Here is a 20,337-nt window from a genome sequence, read left to right on the forward strand (position 1 = left end):
TGGCATATCCATTATTGGAAGGAAGGAAGGAAGGAAGGAATATATTCTAGCAGGACACGGCATTCCATCTCGAGCTCCTCTCCCTATAAATAGAGAGGTTGGGTTGCCTTACCCTTACAAATGCATACAGACAGATGGACATCCAGTTGGTCAGCAACTTCTCCACCACAGTTTCGGTCCTGAAAGAGAATCCATATGTCTTATGCTCCTGCCCCTCCTGGAAATAGCCTGGCTACCAAAGTACTTGTGTAATGCTAACTGAGTCAGACTAGCCCAGCTATTCACAAAGGTATTTAGGATGTCCCTTTCTATGCCTTGAGTTTGGGAAACCAGAGATACCCACAGTCTCTTTGGGAAGTCGCAGCTGTTCTGTGTTGCTGTTCCGAGTTCATCCCTGCTGCTCCTGGATTTGTACTAACAACTATTCCCAGTTTGGTGTAGTGGTTAAGAGCGGCAGGACTCTAATCTGGAGAACCGGGTTTGATTCCCCACTCCTCCACTTGAAGCCAGCTGGGTGACCTTGGGCCAGTCACAGCTCTTCCAGAGCTCACTCAGCCCTACCCACCTCACAGGGTATTTGTTGTTGTGGGGATAATAATGACATACTTTGTAAACCGCTCTGAGTGAGTGTTAAGTCATCCTGAAGGGTGGTATATACATCGAATGTTATTATTATTATTAATGTTATTATAACAGCTATTCCCAAAAGCCCAGCCTGAAGAGGAAAATGGTGGAGTCCTCTCTCCCTCCCATGTCCTCACCTTCTCAGCATCAGTTTGGGATTCTTGGCCACGTATTGTTCTACCAAGTCATTCAGTAGAGTCTTGAGGATGTCTGTGAAGTATTCGAGCTTCCCATGCAATGAGACGGTGAGAAGGGAAGCGACATAAGCCCGGTCCCTCGGAGAGAACGTCCGCTGGATCTCCAGGGTGTGGATGAACTGGACCAAGGGAGAGGACCGACCATTTCAATGTTAGGAAATTGCTGTTCTGCTGGGGACCAGAACAGCAATTTAAAGGGGTTGGTGGATCACACACAAGAATACGCGCATGGGCTTGCCCACAGTGTTCATCTACACATGTGGTTGCTTAGATGGGTTTGAGGGCCAGATCAGAAAAATCCAAGAGGGCAAATAAAGAAGGGCCGTGAAGGAATCCCATGGGGCCAAATGCAGAAATGGAGGGGAACTGCATCACCTCCACTTTCTGTGACTTTGCCAGTCATGAAATATGAAGTGATTTCAGACACCCTTCCACTCAATGAGGAATCTTGCCCCGACAGAAGAAGCCTTCTTCCTCTTACAGCAGGGCTCCTTACGCTACAGCCTGGCCAAAGGGAGTTCAATCATCCAATTCACTGTGGCCATCCTGTAGTATTAACTACAACTACATTATTGGGGAAGGATACAACGTTGTCCCTTCCTATCTCTTCCATCACCAGAGCTGTGATGTTTTAATCTGTTTCTATGAGCAGAGCTGTGAGGATGGAAGAGGGCAGAGAAGATAGCAATACCCCTCTTTCACCTCCTCATTGCAACCCACGTGATTAGTACTCCGCAAAGTTCTGCAGCCCACAGGAATCAACTTTCCTGGAGATGGAAATGGCTACTGTGGGAGGGGAAAGCAAGAAAGAACCACAATTCTGCTGTGAGCAGATCGCTGGATCTAACCCATCGTGCTGAGCAATAGTCACACATCCTGACCCCATCTGGTTTCTCAACTTTTATGTCGTACCTCTTAAACAATTTAAGGTTTTTTGCTACAAACATCTCTTGCGGCACTGGGTTCTGCTCTGCAATATGGTTTTTGTGTCGTTAGCACAGGCTTGGCCCTACCTGACAGGTGTGTGTTGGTTTACCTTGGTGAGAAAAAGCTTGCTATTGAGGAGGTTGGAAAGCTGCACCAAGCCCTGTTCTACTGTCTGCCTCCGACACTCCGGTACATCTAGACCTCTTTGTATTGGTGATTCACGGTGACCGGGGAAGAAGATGCGTTCTGCATAGGACTTGTAATCCAAGAAAGGAATTCCAGTGCCGACCAAGTCACTGGTGAGATCCATCATCTCCGTCATAAGGTCTGGAAAGAACGGAAGCCTCTGAATTATGGGAAGAAGCCTCAAAGGGATTGACAGAAGTGCTGCTAAGAAGAAAAGACGGTCCCTGCTGGATCAGGCCAAGGGGCCATTGCGTTCAGAAACTTGTTCCTCTCTGAGGCCAGTAGAATGCTTTCAGGGAGCCCACAAGTAGAGCACGGAGATCAACAGTTGTCCACACCTGAGTATTCTCTATCATGGCTCTGACCTGGTGGATTGGCTGGCCTGATGAGGTCGAAAAAGTTCCCATACTTTTATGACTCCACACAGTGTGTACATGAAATTGGTTTTTTTGCGGGGTGTGTGTGTGTGGATTGTTATGGGAATAAGATTGTAGTCAGCATCTCTGAAATCTTAGGCAGGTTTTATTGCATTCTTCTCTAATCTTACAGTCCAGCTCTGTTGCATTGTTGGTATGTACTGTACGGTTTTCCAGAGCTCTGTTATCTAATTTTGTAAAGTGGTTTTATTTACTGGTGTTTGTATGTTATACACTGTTCTTATTGCACTGTTTTTAAACTGTGTAGTCTTTATTAAATCTCAGCAAGAGAAAAGGTATCTTTTCTATCATTGTATCTACTTCATCCTTTTGGGTGAAGATCGCCCATTATATTACCATTCTCTATATGGCAGCCATTAAGAAGGGGTGTGTTGAGTGTGCTCGCTTCGGCAGCACATATACTAAAATTGGAACGATACAGAGAAGATTAGCAAGAAGGGGTGTGTGAGTGTTGGATTGAGACTGCACTGATCAGCAAATTTTAATCTGCTTCTCCTTCCCTTTTTGGATGTGAACTGGCCCACAAGGTGCGCTGTTTAGAAAAGGGTTAACTGGCACCCCATGCTTTAGACAATACTGCACTTCTGATACAACGGGGGGCAGAGATGACATTTACAGGACTTTAGAGGGAGATACACTCACAAACCTCCAACATCTAATCTATGCTAGTCCTAAACTACTGACCACCACTATTCCTCGTAGCACTGAATTCCTTAAGTATACTCAGTGTGAAAAAGTACTCTTTTACTTCTCCTGAATCTACTGCTAAACAATTTTACCAGGTGACCTTTGAATTCTAGTTATCATACACTTACAGTACAATCCTAAAAAAGATTACTCCAGTGTATGCCAACTTATTTCAATGGGCTTAGACTGGAGTAACTCTTCTCAGGATTGCACTGTTAGTTGACTTTTTTCTATACCAAATTGCTTATGTTTTGTTTCAGCATCGTTCCAGGTCTGTACTCAAATTTCGGCTTGTTTTCAAATTTCTGCAATCCATATTCTATTGTATTGTTTACCAAGCGTCCCAGCCATTGACTGCATTGACTTACACTGTGTAATCCGCCTTGAGTCTCTATGAGAACGGCAAACTGTAAATAACATAAATGAAATAAAAAGAAAAGCCCTGAAATGCTTTAGCTTTCCATTGTACAGAAGGTGGCTCCAAACCCTTCAGAGATGGTGCACCATCACCTCCCCCACTCCAAAAGGTACAGAAGATATCTTTTATCTGAGAGCCAGCATGGTATAGTGGTTAGAATGCTGGACTAGTAAGTAGAAGATCTGGGTTCGAGCCCCAAGTCAGCCTGGAAGCTCTGCTGGGCGAGCTTGGGCAAGTCACTCTCTCTTTCAGCCTAGCCTGTCTCACGGGGTTGCAGTGAAGATAATGTTGAGGAGAACTACACACAGAGGATAACTACAAATATGCCATCTTAAATTCTTTGGAAGAAAGGCAGCCTAAATATGTGATTGACAGACAGACAGACAGACACCTGTGAATTCTTTTTTGCACCGATCTCGGACGCTCGTTTCCAGATTTTCTAGCTGGATCTGAACTTTTTTGTAATCCCTCAGAGCCTGTTTGCTCTTTCTCCTGAAAACAAGAAGGGAAATAGTTGATAACTGGGCTCCTGCTCTTGCAACGGTGCGAGAAAATCAGCCACATTTTGAAGCACAAAATAATAGTAAGTAACTGGAATACATTATGGAGAATTCAATCTGTATACATCAAACAGGGGCAAAGTTGTGCCTCAGTGGCAGAGCATCTGCTTGGCATGCAGAAGGTCCCACGTTCAGTCTCTGTTATCTCCAGTTAAAAGGAACCAGTGGCAGGTGATGTGAAAGACCTCTTGCTGAGACTCTGGAGACCCACTGCCACTTACAGAAGGCAACACTGACCTTTATAAACCAATGGTCTGACCCAGCTTAAGGCAGCTTCAAGGGCTTTTGACATTAATTGGACTTGGGGGGTGTTGCAATGATTGGAATTCAAGGGAAAATGTGCTAAGACAGGCACTGATCTGTAATTTCAGAGATACATCCCCAGTTGGAATGGGATAAAAAGCGGAGACAGAAAAGACATTTGATGCAAAATGCATTTACCAGCTATCTTATCCAGCTGGCTGTCATGGAGATGAACAGCAAAGGTCCATGATAAATGGGGTAGGGGAAATGAATGTTTATTTCAATGTGCCTGGGGTCACCACTGAAAGCTAGACCAGTGGCCTGTACTGTTAGCATGGATAGCATGCATATAAGTAATTCCCATGTTTACTTATACATGTGCTGCATTGAATCTTATTGCATGCATGAAATCTGTGTTGTCATCAGTATGCAACAGCTATGCATAAAATATAACTGGAATAAATTACAGAAAGCAGAGGGGCTATAGTGGTATGCTAGAGACTAAACTTGTAGGCAAACCCTTTGTACCCCTCTAGTTTTTGGAAGCACCACTAGTGAACTGGGAAGAGAGCTCACCCCTAACCGCAGAGGCTCATGTGCAGGTCACACGGAGTATCCCTCCTCCGGCCACTGATTGCTGCTGAAGTGGGAGGGGAATGTTACTGGAAGATGGCAGGAAGCATCAGTTTAGATAGCAGGGCTGTGATTGCTGCACTGTGGGTGCATGCTGCTGGTGAATGGATAGCAGAACCGAGGAGATGATATCACTTGCTGACCCTGGGTTCTACTATCCATTCAGTAGGTGTACTCCTGCACATCTCCCTTGCTGCCTCCCAACACTCTCTGATAATAGCACCACATCCCCATCAGCAGTACTGGGGGAAGGAATGTAAATTCTCCCACCCAGTGCCCCACTACATAAGATACATATGCTACCTGGGGTTTTTTAATAGCCAGAAAAGGAAAGCACTGCAAAGCTCTACAAATTCCAAACAGACTTTTCAAGGAATGGCCATAGCTGATTTCTGTGATGCCAAAAAACAGCGCTCTAGAGCTGGTTACTAAACTGGCCTCTCTAAGGTGCAGACTGCAGAAAGTGCTGCCTGGCTGGGCCTATACTACAGAGCCTTGCTCTCAAAAGATTCCTGCTTCCGTATCATTTCTCACCTGTAGATGAAAACAATGATTAGAACGATCAGTGCAACAAAAGAGGCTCCCACGCCCAAGCCAATCTGGGCTTCCAGGGGGAAGGTGAGCTGACTCTCTGTGTCATATTGCACACGACCCAGCCGGAAGTTTATGTTCCCCATCTGAACCTGCAGGAGGAAGAAAGGATGGAGAAGTGAGCTCTGTTGCAAGCCATCAGGCACTTGCTGATACAGGTGATGGCAACAAGTGTTTTTTAAGAGAACAAGACACATATTTGGGCAAGTGGATTATTAATGCCTAACAGGAAAGACATAAATCCTCATATCTCGGGGTGGGGAGCTGAATTCTGATGTCATGATAAACCATGGTTGGTGCAAGCTCTGGCTGGTCTACCAGAAGTAACAAATCCCAATTTGTGATTTAATCCCTGCTTTGTTTGTTTCTTGCCTCTCTCCTACTTCCTCCCTATACTGGTCAAGCAACTGCAAGAAGCAATGCTACAAAAACCCTCTACATAGTTTATAATTCATACGCCATAACAATTACAATTAGTACAAACCCTAGTTCAAAATGCAGGTTTGGTGCCAATCAACAAACATCAGTTCATTAATCCATCTCCATTCAGAGTCACAACTAACCAGGATTTGGTCAAGCCATAAATAGTATCTGAACACAGTTTTGGGCACAAGTAACTAAAGCAGGCATCAAACCCCATTTAAACCCACTTCATGCGACACTCCTTCAAATCCTTGTTTGGTGGGCCACAGCATAAGATCCTCTCCCCGTACTGTCGTAAGCAGAGAAGGCAACAGAGCGGCTCTTGGGAAGGGGGAAACTGTGCTGGCTATCCCTGGAAAGTCTAGCTTAGAAAAACACGCACAGTTCAAATTAAGCCTTGGAGACTCAGCAGCAGGGATCAAACTTGATCTCTTTTAACAGACTGTATCTGTTTGCTTTGCAAGTTCATAGATGATTAATTAATCAGTTCTAATCCCCCTAAAGATAAATATAAATCTAATATTTTAAGAAATGTTTTAGGTGGGTAGCCATAGTGGTCTGCACAGTAGAAGAGCAGGATTTGAACCCAGTGGCACCACAGAGATCAGTAAGATTATAAGGGTGTGCGCTTTCTAGAGTCAGAGCTTGTGTCTGAAGAAGGCAGCTGACTCTCAAAGGCTTACACTCTGAAAATCTTGTTGGTCTTTAAGGTGGCATTAGACTCAAATCCTGCTATTTTAAGAAATGGCTGTTCCGTTCTACTTCTGAGCTCATTCCAGCGTGCCTGTCCTTCCACCCACCCCCCGGATCAAACTCCTCTGCTGCCAATATCCATCCCTTACCGTGAACTCTGGCAGTGAGTCTGTGCCTTCCCGCTTGGCTCTGTGCAGAGGTGCAGGTTGCTCAGATGGTGGTTCACAATAGAGGTGGTGCTTCGTGAGGGTCTTGACGCCGCAGATCCCAACTCCAATCCGGGCTTCCACCTCATCTTTGGAAATGGCCAAGTCCAGATTCTCTCCCTGGAGGAATGAGCACAGGGTAACCAGGTAAGGCAGTATCCAACTGCAAGTGAGAAACTGGCGTGTTGAGAAGCAGGCCTCTTTGAAGCCTCATTAAATAGCTGCCGCTCAAGAGTTTGGATTGTTAGGGGAACCAACCCCATTACCTCCACAGAGATGACGCTCCCAGGCTTGTGGCGATAAGGCTTGGTGTCATCATCTGCATTCAGGGGATTCAGGACGGGGTCCACCTCGTAGGAGAAGCGAGTCGGATGCAAGGAGTTGAAGTCAAAGCTGAGATTATCCAGCACAAACTCCAGCTTCACTTGGACGGCAGGGGGCTGCGGCTTAATGGCTGGCGTTCTGCACAGGATGAGGCTGGAGGAGTTAACTTCACACGGCTCTTCAAACTAGGATCAGAAACGAGGAAGAGTGAATGGCTGGCCCCGCTCACCACTCCTCCAGAAACAAGCCATTCCTAAGGCCCAACAAGAGCACCGAGAATACTTCTATCTAACGCTGACACTAGTTCCCGGGCTTCTTTTGTAAATGAAATAGAAAGGGGCGAAAAAAGGGTGATGCGCTCTGCAGAGAGTCTAACAAGCCTGTTTGTTCATTCCTTGGCTTATTCCCCCACCCCAAGTCAATGGGTTGGATCCGGCATCCTGCTTTTGCTAGGCTTGTGGATCTTTTCCATTCCCCCAGCACACCTTGGGAAAGCTGATTCCTGGAGTCACAGGACCAGAACGGAGCAACAGGTCAGAGGGCTGCAGTGAAGCTCATCGGAGCCAGCTCAAGATCTGCAGTGACTGAGGCTGGCCCCTACAATTTTAGCACTTGGGTTGGAAAAATTCAGAACTGGGCCAGTGCTTGTGGTAGAAATAAAATATTAAGTTAAAATCAGTAATAATATGCCATCCTTTTAATTGCCGCTTGAGGCAGCTTGTCTCATTCTGCTTATAGCCCTGGCATAGTGTCCTGTTTCAAAGAGACGATGCAAAAAGGCGAGAGTGGAAGCAATGGTCTTGTTCAAAGATAGATAGATCATAGTACAAGTTATGGATCCATGGGGAGGTACTGAATTAGAGAAGGAGTTTTTGTTTTCCACATCTTATATGAATGAGTCCCGCTTGTCCACTCTTACTGTGTGTCCTTCAAAATCAGGCCAGGTAAGCGAACAGGTGAAAAAAAAGTATCTGGTGTTTCCTACCTTTTTCTAAGATAAAAATAAGAAACCTCCCTATCACTAGGCAGCAGACAGGGCTAGAACTGGGGGGGGGGGGCTGGTCCCAGCAGAAGGAGTGATAATCCTGTTTCATTTACACAGTCCTGCCTGTGGAGTAAGTCAGAGGAATAACTCGGGATACTCTCCTCTACAGACAGAGAATCAGTTTCATTCTTGTTTGAGTTTCTTTTAATACCATGGTAGCCAACCTACTTGCTGGACACTACAGAGAGCATTCTCAGGGCACTCTGTTTCTGGGATAATCCTCCGCCACCTCCCCAGGCCCCGGCGACGGCGTTCCAACGGTGAAACTGTTACACGAATTTTCGGCCACTGTACAACGTCGAGGTTATGCCCGTGAACTCGAATCTGCCGCCCACCACTGAAATACACAAACAGGCACAAGTTGGTGACAACTACACAAACCCCTGACAGAATGCCCCACAGCCTTAACAATTCCCTGATCACACTGTGCCCTTAGACAAACTCCCTGGAATCAGCAATTTGGACCCTGGAAGAACCAGGACGTGTTGTGTGACAGCAGTTACTTGCAAGGACACCTGCTAGCCCACTGGTACATGATCTATCAATACCCTGTAGAGGGAATATACGGGTTCACTTGCGCACTGCTATCAGCATCTGCAGTACCCTGTAGGAAGTGCATTGCTGTGTGGTGATATCTTAGAGACCTGCAGGGCAAGGGTGATCATGCATACTGGGAACACTGCCAAGGACAAAACTTTGATCCTAATTTTGGAAGTATTACTGAAACCAGTGTGACTTATTTCAAAGTAGATGTGTGTAAGATGGTACTGAAATGCATGCTGAATATCAATGAGAATACACACTATTTAGATAATATCAATCTTCATTATAGGCCCTCATGGATTGTAGACCAAAATATGGCAAAAACTTCCACCACGGCAAATTTTATTCTATTTATTCTTTTTTCATGCATACTGCTTGTTCTTTCCTAATTCTTCTTAAAAATTGTGCAGAACAGATAAAAAAACAAAATTATGGAATTGAGTAGAGATAGACAAGGATACAATGCCAGCAAAGGATGCACATTTATTCCCATTTAAGAACACATTCCAACAGCAGGAAATGGATTGTGGGGTTGCAATGATGTGGTTATTTGAATTTCCTAAAGCAACATTTCCTGCACTAACTTCAGGATTATATGTGGAATCATGGCACATATTTGCAGTGGTTAATATCCTACTGCTCTGTGGAGGAAAATAGACAAATGTGTGCAAGAACAAAAAAGCATAGCCGTTGACACAAACTGCAGGCATTATGGGAAACATCAGTCAGACAAAGAGAAAGTTTGCTCAATTGGGGGGAGGAAGCTCTGAGATGGGACTGTAATTATGAAGATTTCTTGTTCCCAACCACTAGATAATATTTTATGGTTTGGCTTTTGCTGAATTTCTTAGCGCATCAACTAAAGTTAATCTCCAGTTGTCATCAATATATCCAATTCACAACAGGGCCATATCTGTGAATACTTAAATCCAGAGACTGCCTCCGTTTGCAGGAAAATCTGAAATCTACATATGTGTGTGTACACACACCCACACCCACACCCACACCCACACCCCATAATAGAAACAGCACCTGTAGCTTTTAAAAAAAATAAATGCCCACTGTGGCTGTAGCTAGGCCACCACAACAGGAGATAATATGGGGGTTGCTAGGAAGATGGAAAGAGGAAACAGTGAAGGGAAAATGAGGTGCCCCCCTAGGTCCTTGTAGGCTCCCCACATGTTAATAAAATGACAAGTTTTTCATCTGCTCTCAGCTGATTAAGGGACCTGTGTATACTCTCTTAGAGAATCTGATCAGCTGCTGGTTGCTCCGATGCAGCTTCATACCAGCTGCACCAAGAGCCACCTAATTTGATCAAGTTGGAAGCACACTGAGCACAAAATCCAGTTTCACTCCTGCAACCCATTCTGCAGGGACAAAGATCAAAGGTTCACGCCGTTTGCATGACACAGGGTCTCCCACGTGACTTTTTAGCCTCCTGTGCGAATATGCCAGCTGCGCAGTTTTCTCAAATTAGTCTTCAAGAGTCATTACCTCTGGAAGCTCTTGGATGGTTCTGCAAAAGTGATGTTGGGATCCAGGGTGTATCTGAAGAAGGAACCCTCCAGCCTCCGTTCTTGATCCCCGTACTTGATGGTGACCGGAAGTTCCACGGACAAATTACTGAAACTTGTCCGACACTGCAGCTTGTCCTCTTGCATCTCAGAATGGCTGGGGAGGGAGAGCACAAGGAAGGGGCCTGCTCAAGAGCCTGCCAGCCCTCAGAGATGGCAGAAAGATGGAGGGAAATGGACTCTACCATGGCAGCGGCGGGGGGGAATGTAAGGGGCTAAAACCTGTGCTTCGATACAGTATGCAGTGCTTAATTTGAGGAAGAGGGGGGGAAAGAGACGTCCCATTGAGGGCCATATGGCACCTCCCGGAAATGGCCAACATGAGGTACAAGCCAGAACCAAGGGGCAGGGAAGGTGGATTTCCATCCAAGGAAACAACGCAGGGGCCATGAGTCCATCTCCCTCCCCCAGCGTCTTGACACAATCCATATCGCCTCCTTTCCTCATGTCTTTTTGTGGACAATTTATACATCGGGGGTGGGGGGTGTCCAACCATGGATACTGACTGTAGCTCATCCCTTTGGATGAACAGGTGAGCGGGTCACCCACAGGAGACTGCTGCATATCTAAATTAGAACGGGGAGGCAGTGTCTCAAGAGAGGCTCTTAAGGACTTTGGCTAAGGGCCAAGGCCTGCTCCAGGTCAAAGCAGGCCCCAGTGCTTACATGTAGCAAGGAAGGCGTCCAATCAGAATGCTGATTTTGCCAGGGTTTCCAGTCAACAGCTTGGATCCTGTCAGCGTCAGGCAGGTTCCTCCGGCCTTGGGGCCGCGAGATGGAGAGAAGGATTTCAGCTCTGGATTCTGCAGGCCCAGGAAGAAAGGAATTCACGTTAAGCAGAAAGAGCAACAATGCAGGCAGCACCTGTTCAGATGGGCTATGACTGGTCACGTTCCCTTCAGGGCAATATTTTTTAAAAATAAATCCCCTCAGTATAAATGACAAGAACAATTCATCCATGCGTAGCTTTTTATACGCTGGCTGCTCAGGAAACAAACTTTTGCAGATCCCCTTGCGCACAAAAAAAGCTCCAAGCAGACAGAAAAATAGCACAAACAGTAGAAAACCTCCATCTCCCTCTTAATATGAGGGAGCGTTCCAAAATTTGACCTCCCATCTGCAGTCTGCTCTATTCTATCACCTCGTTCTTCTCTGTGTGTGAACAAGGCAAGGGGCAGCTCTACTGGGGCAGTCGCCCTTTCTTCTCACAGCCACGCTCAGACCAGTGGGCCACATTTACGTGGGAAGCCAAGAAACAGTTACAGCAGCAATGGCACAGTGACTCAACCAAGGGGAAGCCGCCGCCGCAATACTGTGGTTTGTGGCTACTGGATCACACAGCTGAGCTTACAGCTTCTGTTGCAAACATGAGGAATTTATGTTTAAGACATTGGATATGACTGAGATCAGCTTTATGCTTTATGCTGTAGCAATGGTTTGTGTTATCGTTGTGATTGCAAGTGGTAGAGGGATGAGGCCAATCCTGCCTCTCTGGCATGTCTCCTGAGATGCTACATGCTGCAGTGGTTAAGCATACGCTGCATGAACGCCTCTGACCAGCCTGGTGACTGACTCAGATGGCTCCGAGGAAGAGCCCAAGGAGCCAAGGGGGGGAAGCAGGAAGACCAGAGGGATCAGGATGGGCCAGACTGCAGAGGCACAGGCTGACCACGTTCCAGCAGTGCCAGACCCCACCCTGCCAGAGAGACTTTGCCGCCAGCCTCTGAGATCCCCACCAGGCCTCTACTGGGCAGGATGCGAACCCGGGCCCATAGCTCCTCAGGTCGAGCACCCACTCTGCAAGAGCAGCATTGGCGGAAAGCCCAGGCTGAGAGAGCGTGAAGGAGGCAAAGAGCAAAGTCGGAAGCACGCAATCTCAGCCAGGGCTCTGAGCAGAACTGCTTTGCAGGATCCTGGCCCAGGAGCAGCTCAGCTTCAGGAGCCTCCGCACTTGGCAGCAAGTGCATCTGAGCCAGATTAACTCCCAGCCTATTTAGGCTAAGGCTTGGGAAGGCTGCATGGCTTGATCCAGTCTTTGTCATCCAATCTAGCCAATCAGGCCTGGGGCCTTACTCCTGAAGAATCTAGGCCCAGCCCTCCTGCAGAGCATAAGACACATTTGTTTTATGCACGTGCTGTAGCTTTTATGTACAAAATCATTTGTGCAAATTCAAACTGCAATGTAAAAAAATAGAATTAAGCTCTCCTGGAAAGATCAGATTTGTTGCTTGCTTGGGGGTAATACTACATCCATTACTGTGCCTGGATTCCAGATAGCAGCAGTGGCCCAAGGTGCCTTTTTCCAATTTCAGCTGAAAGACAGAGATCTCACCCCATACCAATGGCTCAGTGACCTCTACTGCAATCCCCTTTACATGAGGCTGCCCTTAAATACAATTTAGAAACTTCAGCTAGCACAGGATGTCGCAGCCAGACTTATCTGGTATGCGCAGGCATGAACATATTACACCAATGCTGAAGCAGCTCCACAGGCTTGCTACTTGTTTCTGGTTCAAGCGTAAGGTTGGGGCATTGGCCATTAAAGCCCTAAATGGCCCAATTCCAGCCTATCTGGCAGTGCCTCTCTTGCCATATACACTGTCCCCACACACTCTGAGATTATCTAATCAGGGGAGGTTCTGCTTCCGTACAGAGCAAGGTTTTTTTCCATAGTTGTGCCAGAGTGCAGGATACCCTTCCCAAGAGAGCTAGTCTGGTATAGTGGTTAGTTTGTTGTACTAGGATCTGGGAGACCCAGGTTCGAATCCCCATTCTGCCATGGCAGTTCACTAGGTGACCTTGGGCTGGGGTGGCCCTTGCCCTGTGCAAAGTAGATGAGCATACATGGCTCCTGCTGAGCTGGCTGCTGCCTGTGCCCTGGGGAGGGCATGTGGGGGGGGCATGCATGCACATCCGCTGCCACCCAGGGGTCAAAGGGGGTGACCTCAAGTGGTGGTTGGAGTGGTGGGTGCTCTTGCTTTTCTCTCTCCCCCCAACCCCCAAGGCCCAGAAAAGCTGCCCTGGATTTGACTACCCCTGAAAAGCTGGGAGGTTCATTAAGGCACCATGATGCTGTGGGAAAGTGAAAAAAAAAATCCCACTTTCCAACAGCATCCAATCTGGGGTAAATAACTGGTGCACTCTGTTACGAGAAACAGATGTCCACATTACCTGATAAGTAAAAACATGATCAGAGATCCCCTGTCCTCCTCCGGGAACCTCCACGACCACGTGCCCAGACCTCTCTGTTCCACTTTTGCCTGTGGTGCACACGATACTGCAGGATAAGGGCAGAAGAGAGGATGGAGAAGAATCCCCCACCAAGGTGCACCACATGGGCTGCTCTAAACCTGAGTTAATGAGAGGGGGGCACTTTTAGCATTTGGCCTGGTTGCGTAAGAGACTTTACTCGCTTAAACACTCATCCTGTTCAGCAACTCTGCCTTCCCCACCCTTGCAGGGTGCATCTTGGCTCGCTCACACGAGTCACCTGGACGATCAGCTCTGTAAGCACCTTTCTCCAGTGCAGTAGACAGTGGTCTGGACTGTCAAAGTTTACCAGTCTCCACTCAAACAGGCCATTTGCTTCATCTCCCCCCGCCCCCAGCAATCTTGGTCATGCCATTTGAGGGATGTTGACCTCTCAGTCTGCGCCTGATGTCACCAGCATAAGCCTGCAGGGTGTGAGTGCCCTTTGGCTGAGCATCAACACGCAGCTGATCCCTGCAATTAGCACTGCAAATGGCTGTGACCACAGAGATGGTCTCTGAACCGAGTCTGGAGCAGAATTAATCAGATGCAGGCCACATTGTTAATGAAGTACATCTGTTTCTCCTGCCAATTTTCCTCCCTTTTGTATCAGTTGGAGCCCACTGTTTAGATTATCAAAAACTTCTTTCTCAGATTTTTAAAGTGGATTTCTGGCTCGAGAACAGCATCAGAGGAAGAAGAAATGAGGAGACAGGCAAGGTCCTGGGAAATTAATGGCAGGAGCATCAGGATTCATCCTTGCTCTGTTAAACTGGAACAAGCAGAATAGCAAGTAATTCAGGACCAAACTAGATGTGTAATGTCTGATGGCCACAGCAGGACTTGCGGCATGAGAACAGCTGCAAGTGCCCCATGGGAACTCAATTTCTGAAACACTGCAGGGGCCCAACTGAGATCAGGACCAGGGGCGGGGGGAGTGACTTCAGTTTCCCCCCCCATACTGTTTTCCAATCCTGAAACAGCCCCAGGGAGGTGTTATTTATAGTGGTGTGCAGCAAAAAAAGATTCGGTTTTCCCACTTCGTAATTTATGAAGTGAGAAAAAGAGTCGGAAATAAGCGATTTCCAAAGTGGCTATTTATTTATTTATTTCAAATTTGTATTCCGCCCTCCCCGCAAGCGGGCTCAGGGCGGATAACAACATATTAAAATACAATTAAAATACAGTTAAAATTCATATTCATTAAAAAAAAACACATTTAAAATTGTGTTGCTTATCGACCCGCTTCGATATGGTCCGTCCCTGCAGCTTCCTCTTAATCTGATGGCGGGGGAGGTGGGGGAATTCTCCATCTCCCCGGCACTGGGTCAGTGAGTGGGGGCGCAGCCAGTTTAAACTAGCTCTGCCGCTGCTGCCTCCTCTTCAGCCAATGCCCGGGAGATGGGGGAGTCCCTCTGTCTCCCCAACATCAGGTGAACAAGTGGTGGCACAGCCAGTTTAAACTAGCCCTGCCGCTGCTGTCGCCTCTTCATACCTGGGTGGAGTCCCTCCATCTTCCCAACATTGGGTGAACGAGTGGCGGTGCAGCCAGTTTAAACTAGCCCCACTGCCGCATCTTCACTCTATATCTGGGAGATGGGGGAGTCCCTCCATTTCCCTGGAATCGGGTGAATGAGCAGCGGCACGGCCAGTTTAAAGCCCTTTTCGCGGCATTCCCAGCGGCAGGGTGCAGGCTTAAGCCTACTTCCCCGCCATTGCCTTCACCCGCTGCGGAAGGGGCCAGGGAATTCCCTAACCCCTTCTGCAGTGGGTGAATGGAGCACTTGGTAGCAAGGTGCAAGCTTAAGCATACTTCCCTGCCGTTGCCTTCACTCGCTGAAGAAGGGGCCAGGGAATTCCCTGACCCCTCCTGAAGCAGGCAAATGGAGCGTCCTGTAGCAGGGTGCAGGCTTAAGCCTACAACCCACCGTTCCCTTCACTCAATGTGAGAGAGACGAGGGAATCTCTCTGCCCCTCTTGCACCAGGTGCAGCAAGCACAGTGGTGCCTCCTCACCCAATTGCAAGAGGGATGAGAGAATCTCCCAGTCCCTCTCACACTGGGTGAAGCAAGCAAAGCGACGCCCGCTTGACCGATGGAAGAGGGATGAGAGAATCTCCCCGTGCCTCTCACACTGGGTGCAGCAGCCCGGCAGTGCCTGTTTGCCTGAAGCAAGAGGGACAACAGAATCTCTGTCTCTCTCGCATGGGTGAAGCAAGCACAGCAGTGCCCATTCACCTGATGCAAGAGGGACGAGAGAATCTCCCCATCCCGTTCACACCAGGTGCAGCAGCCCGGCAGCACCCGATGTAGGAGGGATGAGAGAATCTCCCTGCCCCTCTCGCACCGGGTGCAGCAAGCACAGTGGCGCCCACTCACCAATGCAACAGGGGTAAGGGAATTCCTTCGTCCCTCTCACAGCATGCGAGTGCCTGTGGCGGCAAGGTAGTTTTGCCTGCCTCACTGGCGCACCTGCTTCGCCCAGTATGAGAGGGACAAGGGAATTCCCTCGTCCCTCTTGCATCAGGTGAGTGGGTGCCCACAGCAGCAAGGCAGGTTTACCTGCCTCATCACCATGCCTGCTTCGCCCGGTGCCAGAGGGGAGAGGGAATTCCCTTGCTCCTCTTGCACCAGGCGAAGCAGGCACAGAAGGTGCTTTAAACCCCCCCTCCAGCTGACTAGCTCTAGTCAGCTGGAAGGAGGGGGTGTAAAGTCTAAAGTGCTCCCCGTGCTGTTTGCGCGCTGGCGAGCTGCATGGAAAGGGGCATTTCAACCTCATAGGCTGGACTCAGTCGCTTGTCGGGGAAACCCCCGACAAGCAGCTGATTTGGGGGTTGAAATGCCCCTTTCTGTGCCGCTGTGCAGTGGCATGGAAAGGGGCATTTAAACCCATTGACCCAAAGTTTCCTGAAGCGATACAAATTGCTTCAGGAATCTTTGATTCAGGGGTTTCCAAAAGGGACTCAGTACGTTAGGGCTGTTTCGGAAATCCCAAATCTTTGTGAATCGGGTCCGATTTGGGTATCTTTCCCAAACTGGAAACCCAAATCACACACCCCTAGTCATTTAACCCCTAGTTATTAAACTTGTGGGATGACTGCATATGAAATTATTCAGTATATGTGCAGCCCCCTGATGGGGCAAAAAATGCCCCGTGGGGCCAGGTCAGGCAAGTGGCACTGGGGGGAGGCTGAAGGACCTCCTCCTGCCATGCTCTGGTTCTGATCTGAATTGAGCCCCTGCAGAGCTTCAGAATTCCCATGGGGAAAAACAAGGTTTCATTTACCTGTTACTGTTGTTCATTGAGGTCTTCTGTGCAGACACACATGGGACTGTGCATGTGCAGGTCTGCCGATTTCGGTGGTTTTAAAGCTAAACTTCCACCAGTGGGGAGCTTTTGAACTCAACCACTATATACGATTTTAAGCACCCATACATCAGACATAAGGCTACACCGGACCTGTAGCTCTCGTAGCCTTTGCCCCAAAACTGGGTCTGGTCCCAGTTCTAGTCAGAACTGCTTTGGGACCTGTACTTGTTCTTTAGGGTGACGGATTGAGATCCCTTCTGTTTCTGGTTTTGTTTCCATCTGGCAAAGTTGCCCTGGGCACTCTGGAATTGGCGCTGATTAGGATACAAGTATCCTTGGTAAGGGTGATAATGATACAACCATCCTCTATACTAAGTCTGCTCTCTATATTGGCTTCTCCCACCTTGCTGAGTAGATGATAGGACACCATAAGAGTGAGCCGTCAATCTATCTTTCCACTTCTGGGAAAGATACTCATCTGTCTTTTCAGAGAATAATGTCTTTCCCTCAAAGGGTAGATCCTCCACTGTATTCCTTGTTTCAGTAGGTAACACCGTCGCCCTCAGCCAAGCATGCCTTCTCAGCACTGTAGCAGAGGCCATTGTTCTCATTGAAGTGTCAGCCACGTTCCGCCCTGCATTAATCTGATGTCTGGCCAATTTTACAGCTTCCTCCTGTATGACGTTTATCAGGGTTCTCAGATCCTCAGGCAACTTTTCATAGAAGGCTGATGCTTTGTTCCACAATAACAAGTGATAGGCCCCCACCATTGTGGCATAGTTAGCGATCTTGATATTTAGTGCCGCTGATGAGTAAATCTTCCACTCTAGTGCGTCAAGCTTTTTCCCTTCCTTGTTGGAAGGGGTTGAGTAGGGGGCCTTGTCTTTTCTTGGATTGTAATTCCTCCGTAACTAAGGAGGAGGGTGGTGGATGCATCAATAGATAAGGGCAGGACTCATCCTTTGTTTTGTACAGGCTTTCCACCTTCTTGGTCGTAGCTGTGGCCGATGCTGGCTTCTGGTACATCATATCCCTGAAACTTTCCATCACTGGGAAAGCAATGCTAGAGGTAGAGCCTGAGTATAAATGCTGCAATATTTTGTCCTTTGGCTTAGGTTCAGCTGACGAAATGACTATCTCCAATGCTCTGGCCATCCTTAGCAGCTGCTCTGTATACGAGCAAAAGTCATTTGTGGGTGATATTTCCCCTGACTTTCCTACTGCCTCATCTGGCGAGGGGTCTGATGGTAGGCTAGGACTGCATCTCCCCTGATATGGGTCTAGCCCCACATCTGGTTCAGAAAATTGAAAGGCCATCCTTGAGCTTGAGAAGGAGTGACGTTTCCTTAAGGGTGCAGGTGATGGCTCTCTAGACATGACATCTGTATAGTAGGTCCTCCCCGTTATCAATCTCATAACGTGGTTGTTCTGCATAATACCATTCTTTTCCTTCCCGATGGTAGTAGTGCTCCTCCCGTGGTGACCGTCAGGACAGGTACTTCCTGTGGGGAAATTCCCCTTCTTCCTCCGAGGACTGTACAGACATGGACTTGGAGCGCAGAGAAGGAAATCTAGAACGTATAGACCGTTTAAAAGGACGTTCAACGAGTATCATCTCTTCTCCCATCCAGTCCCCGCTTGGGGATGGTGTAGGAAGTTTTTTTGTAAAGAAATGTTTCATCTTGGTCCTTTTCCGTGGTGGTTCTCCCCCACTTGCTTCTTTACCATTCAGATCCATTTCACTGAAGTCAGTACCGGCATTGGGGCCGAATCCGTCGACTTTGATCATCTGGCCCCAGTTGTCAGGTACAGTAGTGACAGAAATCTCGGTTCCAACGTCAATTCCATGTCAGATCCATGGAGCTCGAAGCCTCTGGTGTGGTAGATGGTGCTCAGCTTCAAGGTGTCCTTGACCCCAATGAACTAGGTCGCAGAACTGAGGATGGTCTTGGAGTTGACAGTGCAGCACCATCAGCCTGGGCTGATTTCTTCGCCTTTGGCAGGGGACCCACCACCATCATGGCTTTTTCCTATAGCGCTGCCTTTAATCGACCATTTCTTTCTGAGCGTAGTGAAGCTCTGGCAGTGTTTACATGTTTGTACATTGTGTCCTACTCCCAGACACATTAGGCAGCAGGAATGCCCTTCAGTCTTTGTCATTTTAGTGTTGCACTTCACATAGCCAGTTTGGTGTAATGGTTAAGAGCGCAGGACTTTAATCTGCAGAACCAGGTTTGATTCCCTTCTCCTTCACTTGAAGCCAGCTGGGTGACCTTGGGTCAGTCACAGCTTCTAGCTCTCTCAGCCCCACTCACCTCAGAGTGTTTGCTGTTGTGGGGATAATAATAACATACTTTGTAAACCGCTCTGAGTGGGCATTAAGTTGTCCTGAAAGGCGGTATATAAATCTAATGTTGTTGTTGTTGTTGTTATTAAATAAGGCTTTCTCCAACATTGTAAACACAAGAAGAATAAGAAAAGTTTTACTACTTATCTCCACAATGAAGCTAGAACCTCTTCCAACAGCAGCAAAAGAGGAACTGAGGGTAACGGGGGTGCCCTACCTCCCAAGGGGGCTGTTTCAGTGGGAAATGGCAGTCCAGACGCAGTGGGAGGCAGGGGCACCCCCTGGTGGAAGTTTAGCTTTATAATCTCCAAAATTGGCAGGCCTGCGCATGCGCAGTCCCATATGTGCCTGCACAGAAGACTGAAGATGAACTTGCTGTTGGTATTTGGTTGCAAATCCCCATGGCGATAGAGTTGCAAGTCCACCACTGAGCTCAAAGGAACACCCCTCCTGCCTCCCAACTAACCGAGGCACCACACAAACACAGTGGCATTAGAAGAAGTTAGCAGACAATGCGATGGTTATGCTTTTGGTAGAAACCCTTGCAAGAGGAAGGAGGGAGGATTTCACCTAATACTGACTCTGTGCTATGGTGGGGTGGGGCTGCACTTACCTGCTGGAGATCTCATACTCTAGGGCATCAACCTCACAGGGGATCCCTGCCACAGTGACAGTATCTGCAATATCTTCATGTTTCTGGCCAAGGTTGGAGCCCATGATGGTGATTCTGGTACCCCCTTCAACTAGTCCAGTTAAGGGGGAAATCTGAAAAAGAAGCCCAGACACAGGGGAATGATGGAACAGGGATACTGGCCATGGTGACTAAAGGCAACTAAAGCTATGGTGACTAAAGGCAATATCCCAAGGCAGCAAACCTCTGAACGCTAGTGCTCGGAGGGAATATCGAAGGAAAACATTGGCCTCTGGGCTTGTTTGTTGGCTCTCCGGGGTATCTGGTTGGTCACTGCATGAAACAGGATGCTGGACTAGATGGACCACTGGTCTGATGTGTCAAGGCTCTAAAAACAAACAGGGCCACTCTCTCCAACATGCTAGATTGCATTAGGACAATTTATAACACGGAAAGGACATCACCACCATACCACTACCCTCTCTGGG

The 20,337-nt window shown here is 47.9% G+C and overlaps 1 protein-coding gene and 1 pseudogene across 1 annotated transcript in view; one reads left to right on the forward strand and one right to left on the reverse strand.

The window, feature by feature from the left end:
- The window catches only part of PLXNB1 (plexin B1), a 125,404-nt gene that overhangs the window by 10,474 nt on the left and 94,593 nt on the right, over positions 1-20,337 (reverse strand). The window contains exons 17-28 of the mRNA XM_054978319.1: positions 19,832-19,983; positions 13,485-13,590; positions 10,980-11,116; positions 10,235-10,411; positions 8,363-8,531; positions 7,092-7,334; positions 6,769-6,945; positions 5,447-5,595; positions 3,868-3,968; positions 1,858-2,075; positions 762-940; positions 113-179 (exon numbers count right to left, since the gene is read on the reverse strand). Coding sequence (XP_054834294.1) covers positions 113-179; positions 762-940; positions 1,858-2,075; positions 3,868-3,968; positions 5,447-5,595; positions 6,769-6,945; positions 7,092-7,334; positions 8,363-8,531; positions 10,235-10,411; positions 10,980-11,116; positions 13,485-13,590; positions 19,832-19,983 — 1,875 coding nt within the window. The remainder of the gene's footprint in view (positions 1-112; positions 180-761; positions 941-1,857; positions 2,076-3,867; positions 3,969-5,446; positions 5,596-6,768; positions 6,946-7,091; positions 7,335-8,362; positions 8,532-10,234; positions 10,412-10,979; positions 11,117-13,484; positions 13,591-19,831; positions 19,984-20,337) is intronic.
- LOC129329492 (U6 spliceosomal RNA) lies at positions 2,749-2,806 on the forward strand (annotated as a pseudogene).

The sequence above is a fragment of the Eublepharis macularius genome, chromosome 4, assembly GCF_028583425.1.
Source record: "Eublepharis macularius isolate TG4126 chromosome 4, MPM_Emac_v1.0, whole genome shotgun sequence".
Lineage (NCBI taxonomy): Eukaryota > Metazoa > Chordata > Lepidosauria > Squamata > Eublepharidae > Eublepharis > Eublepharis macularius.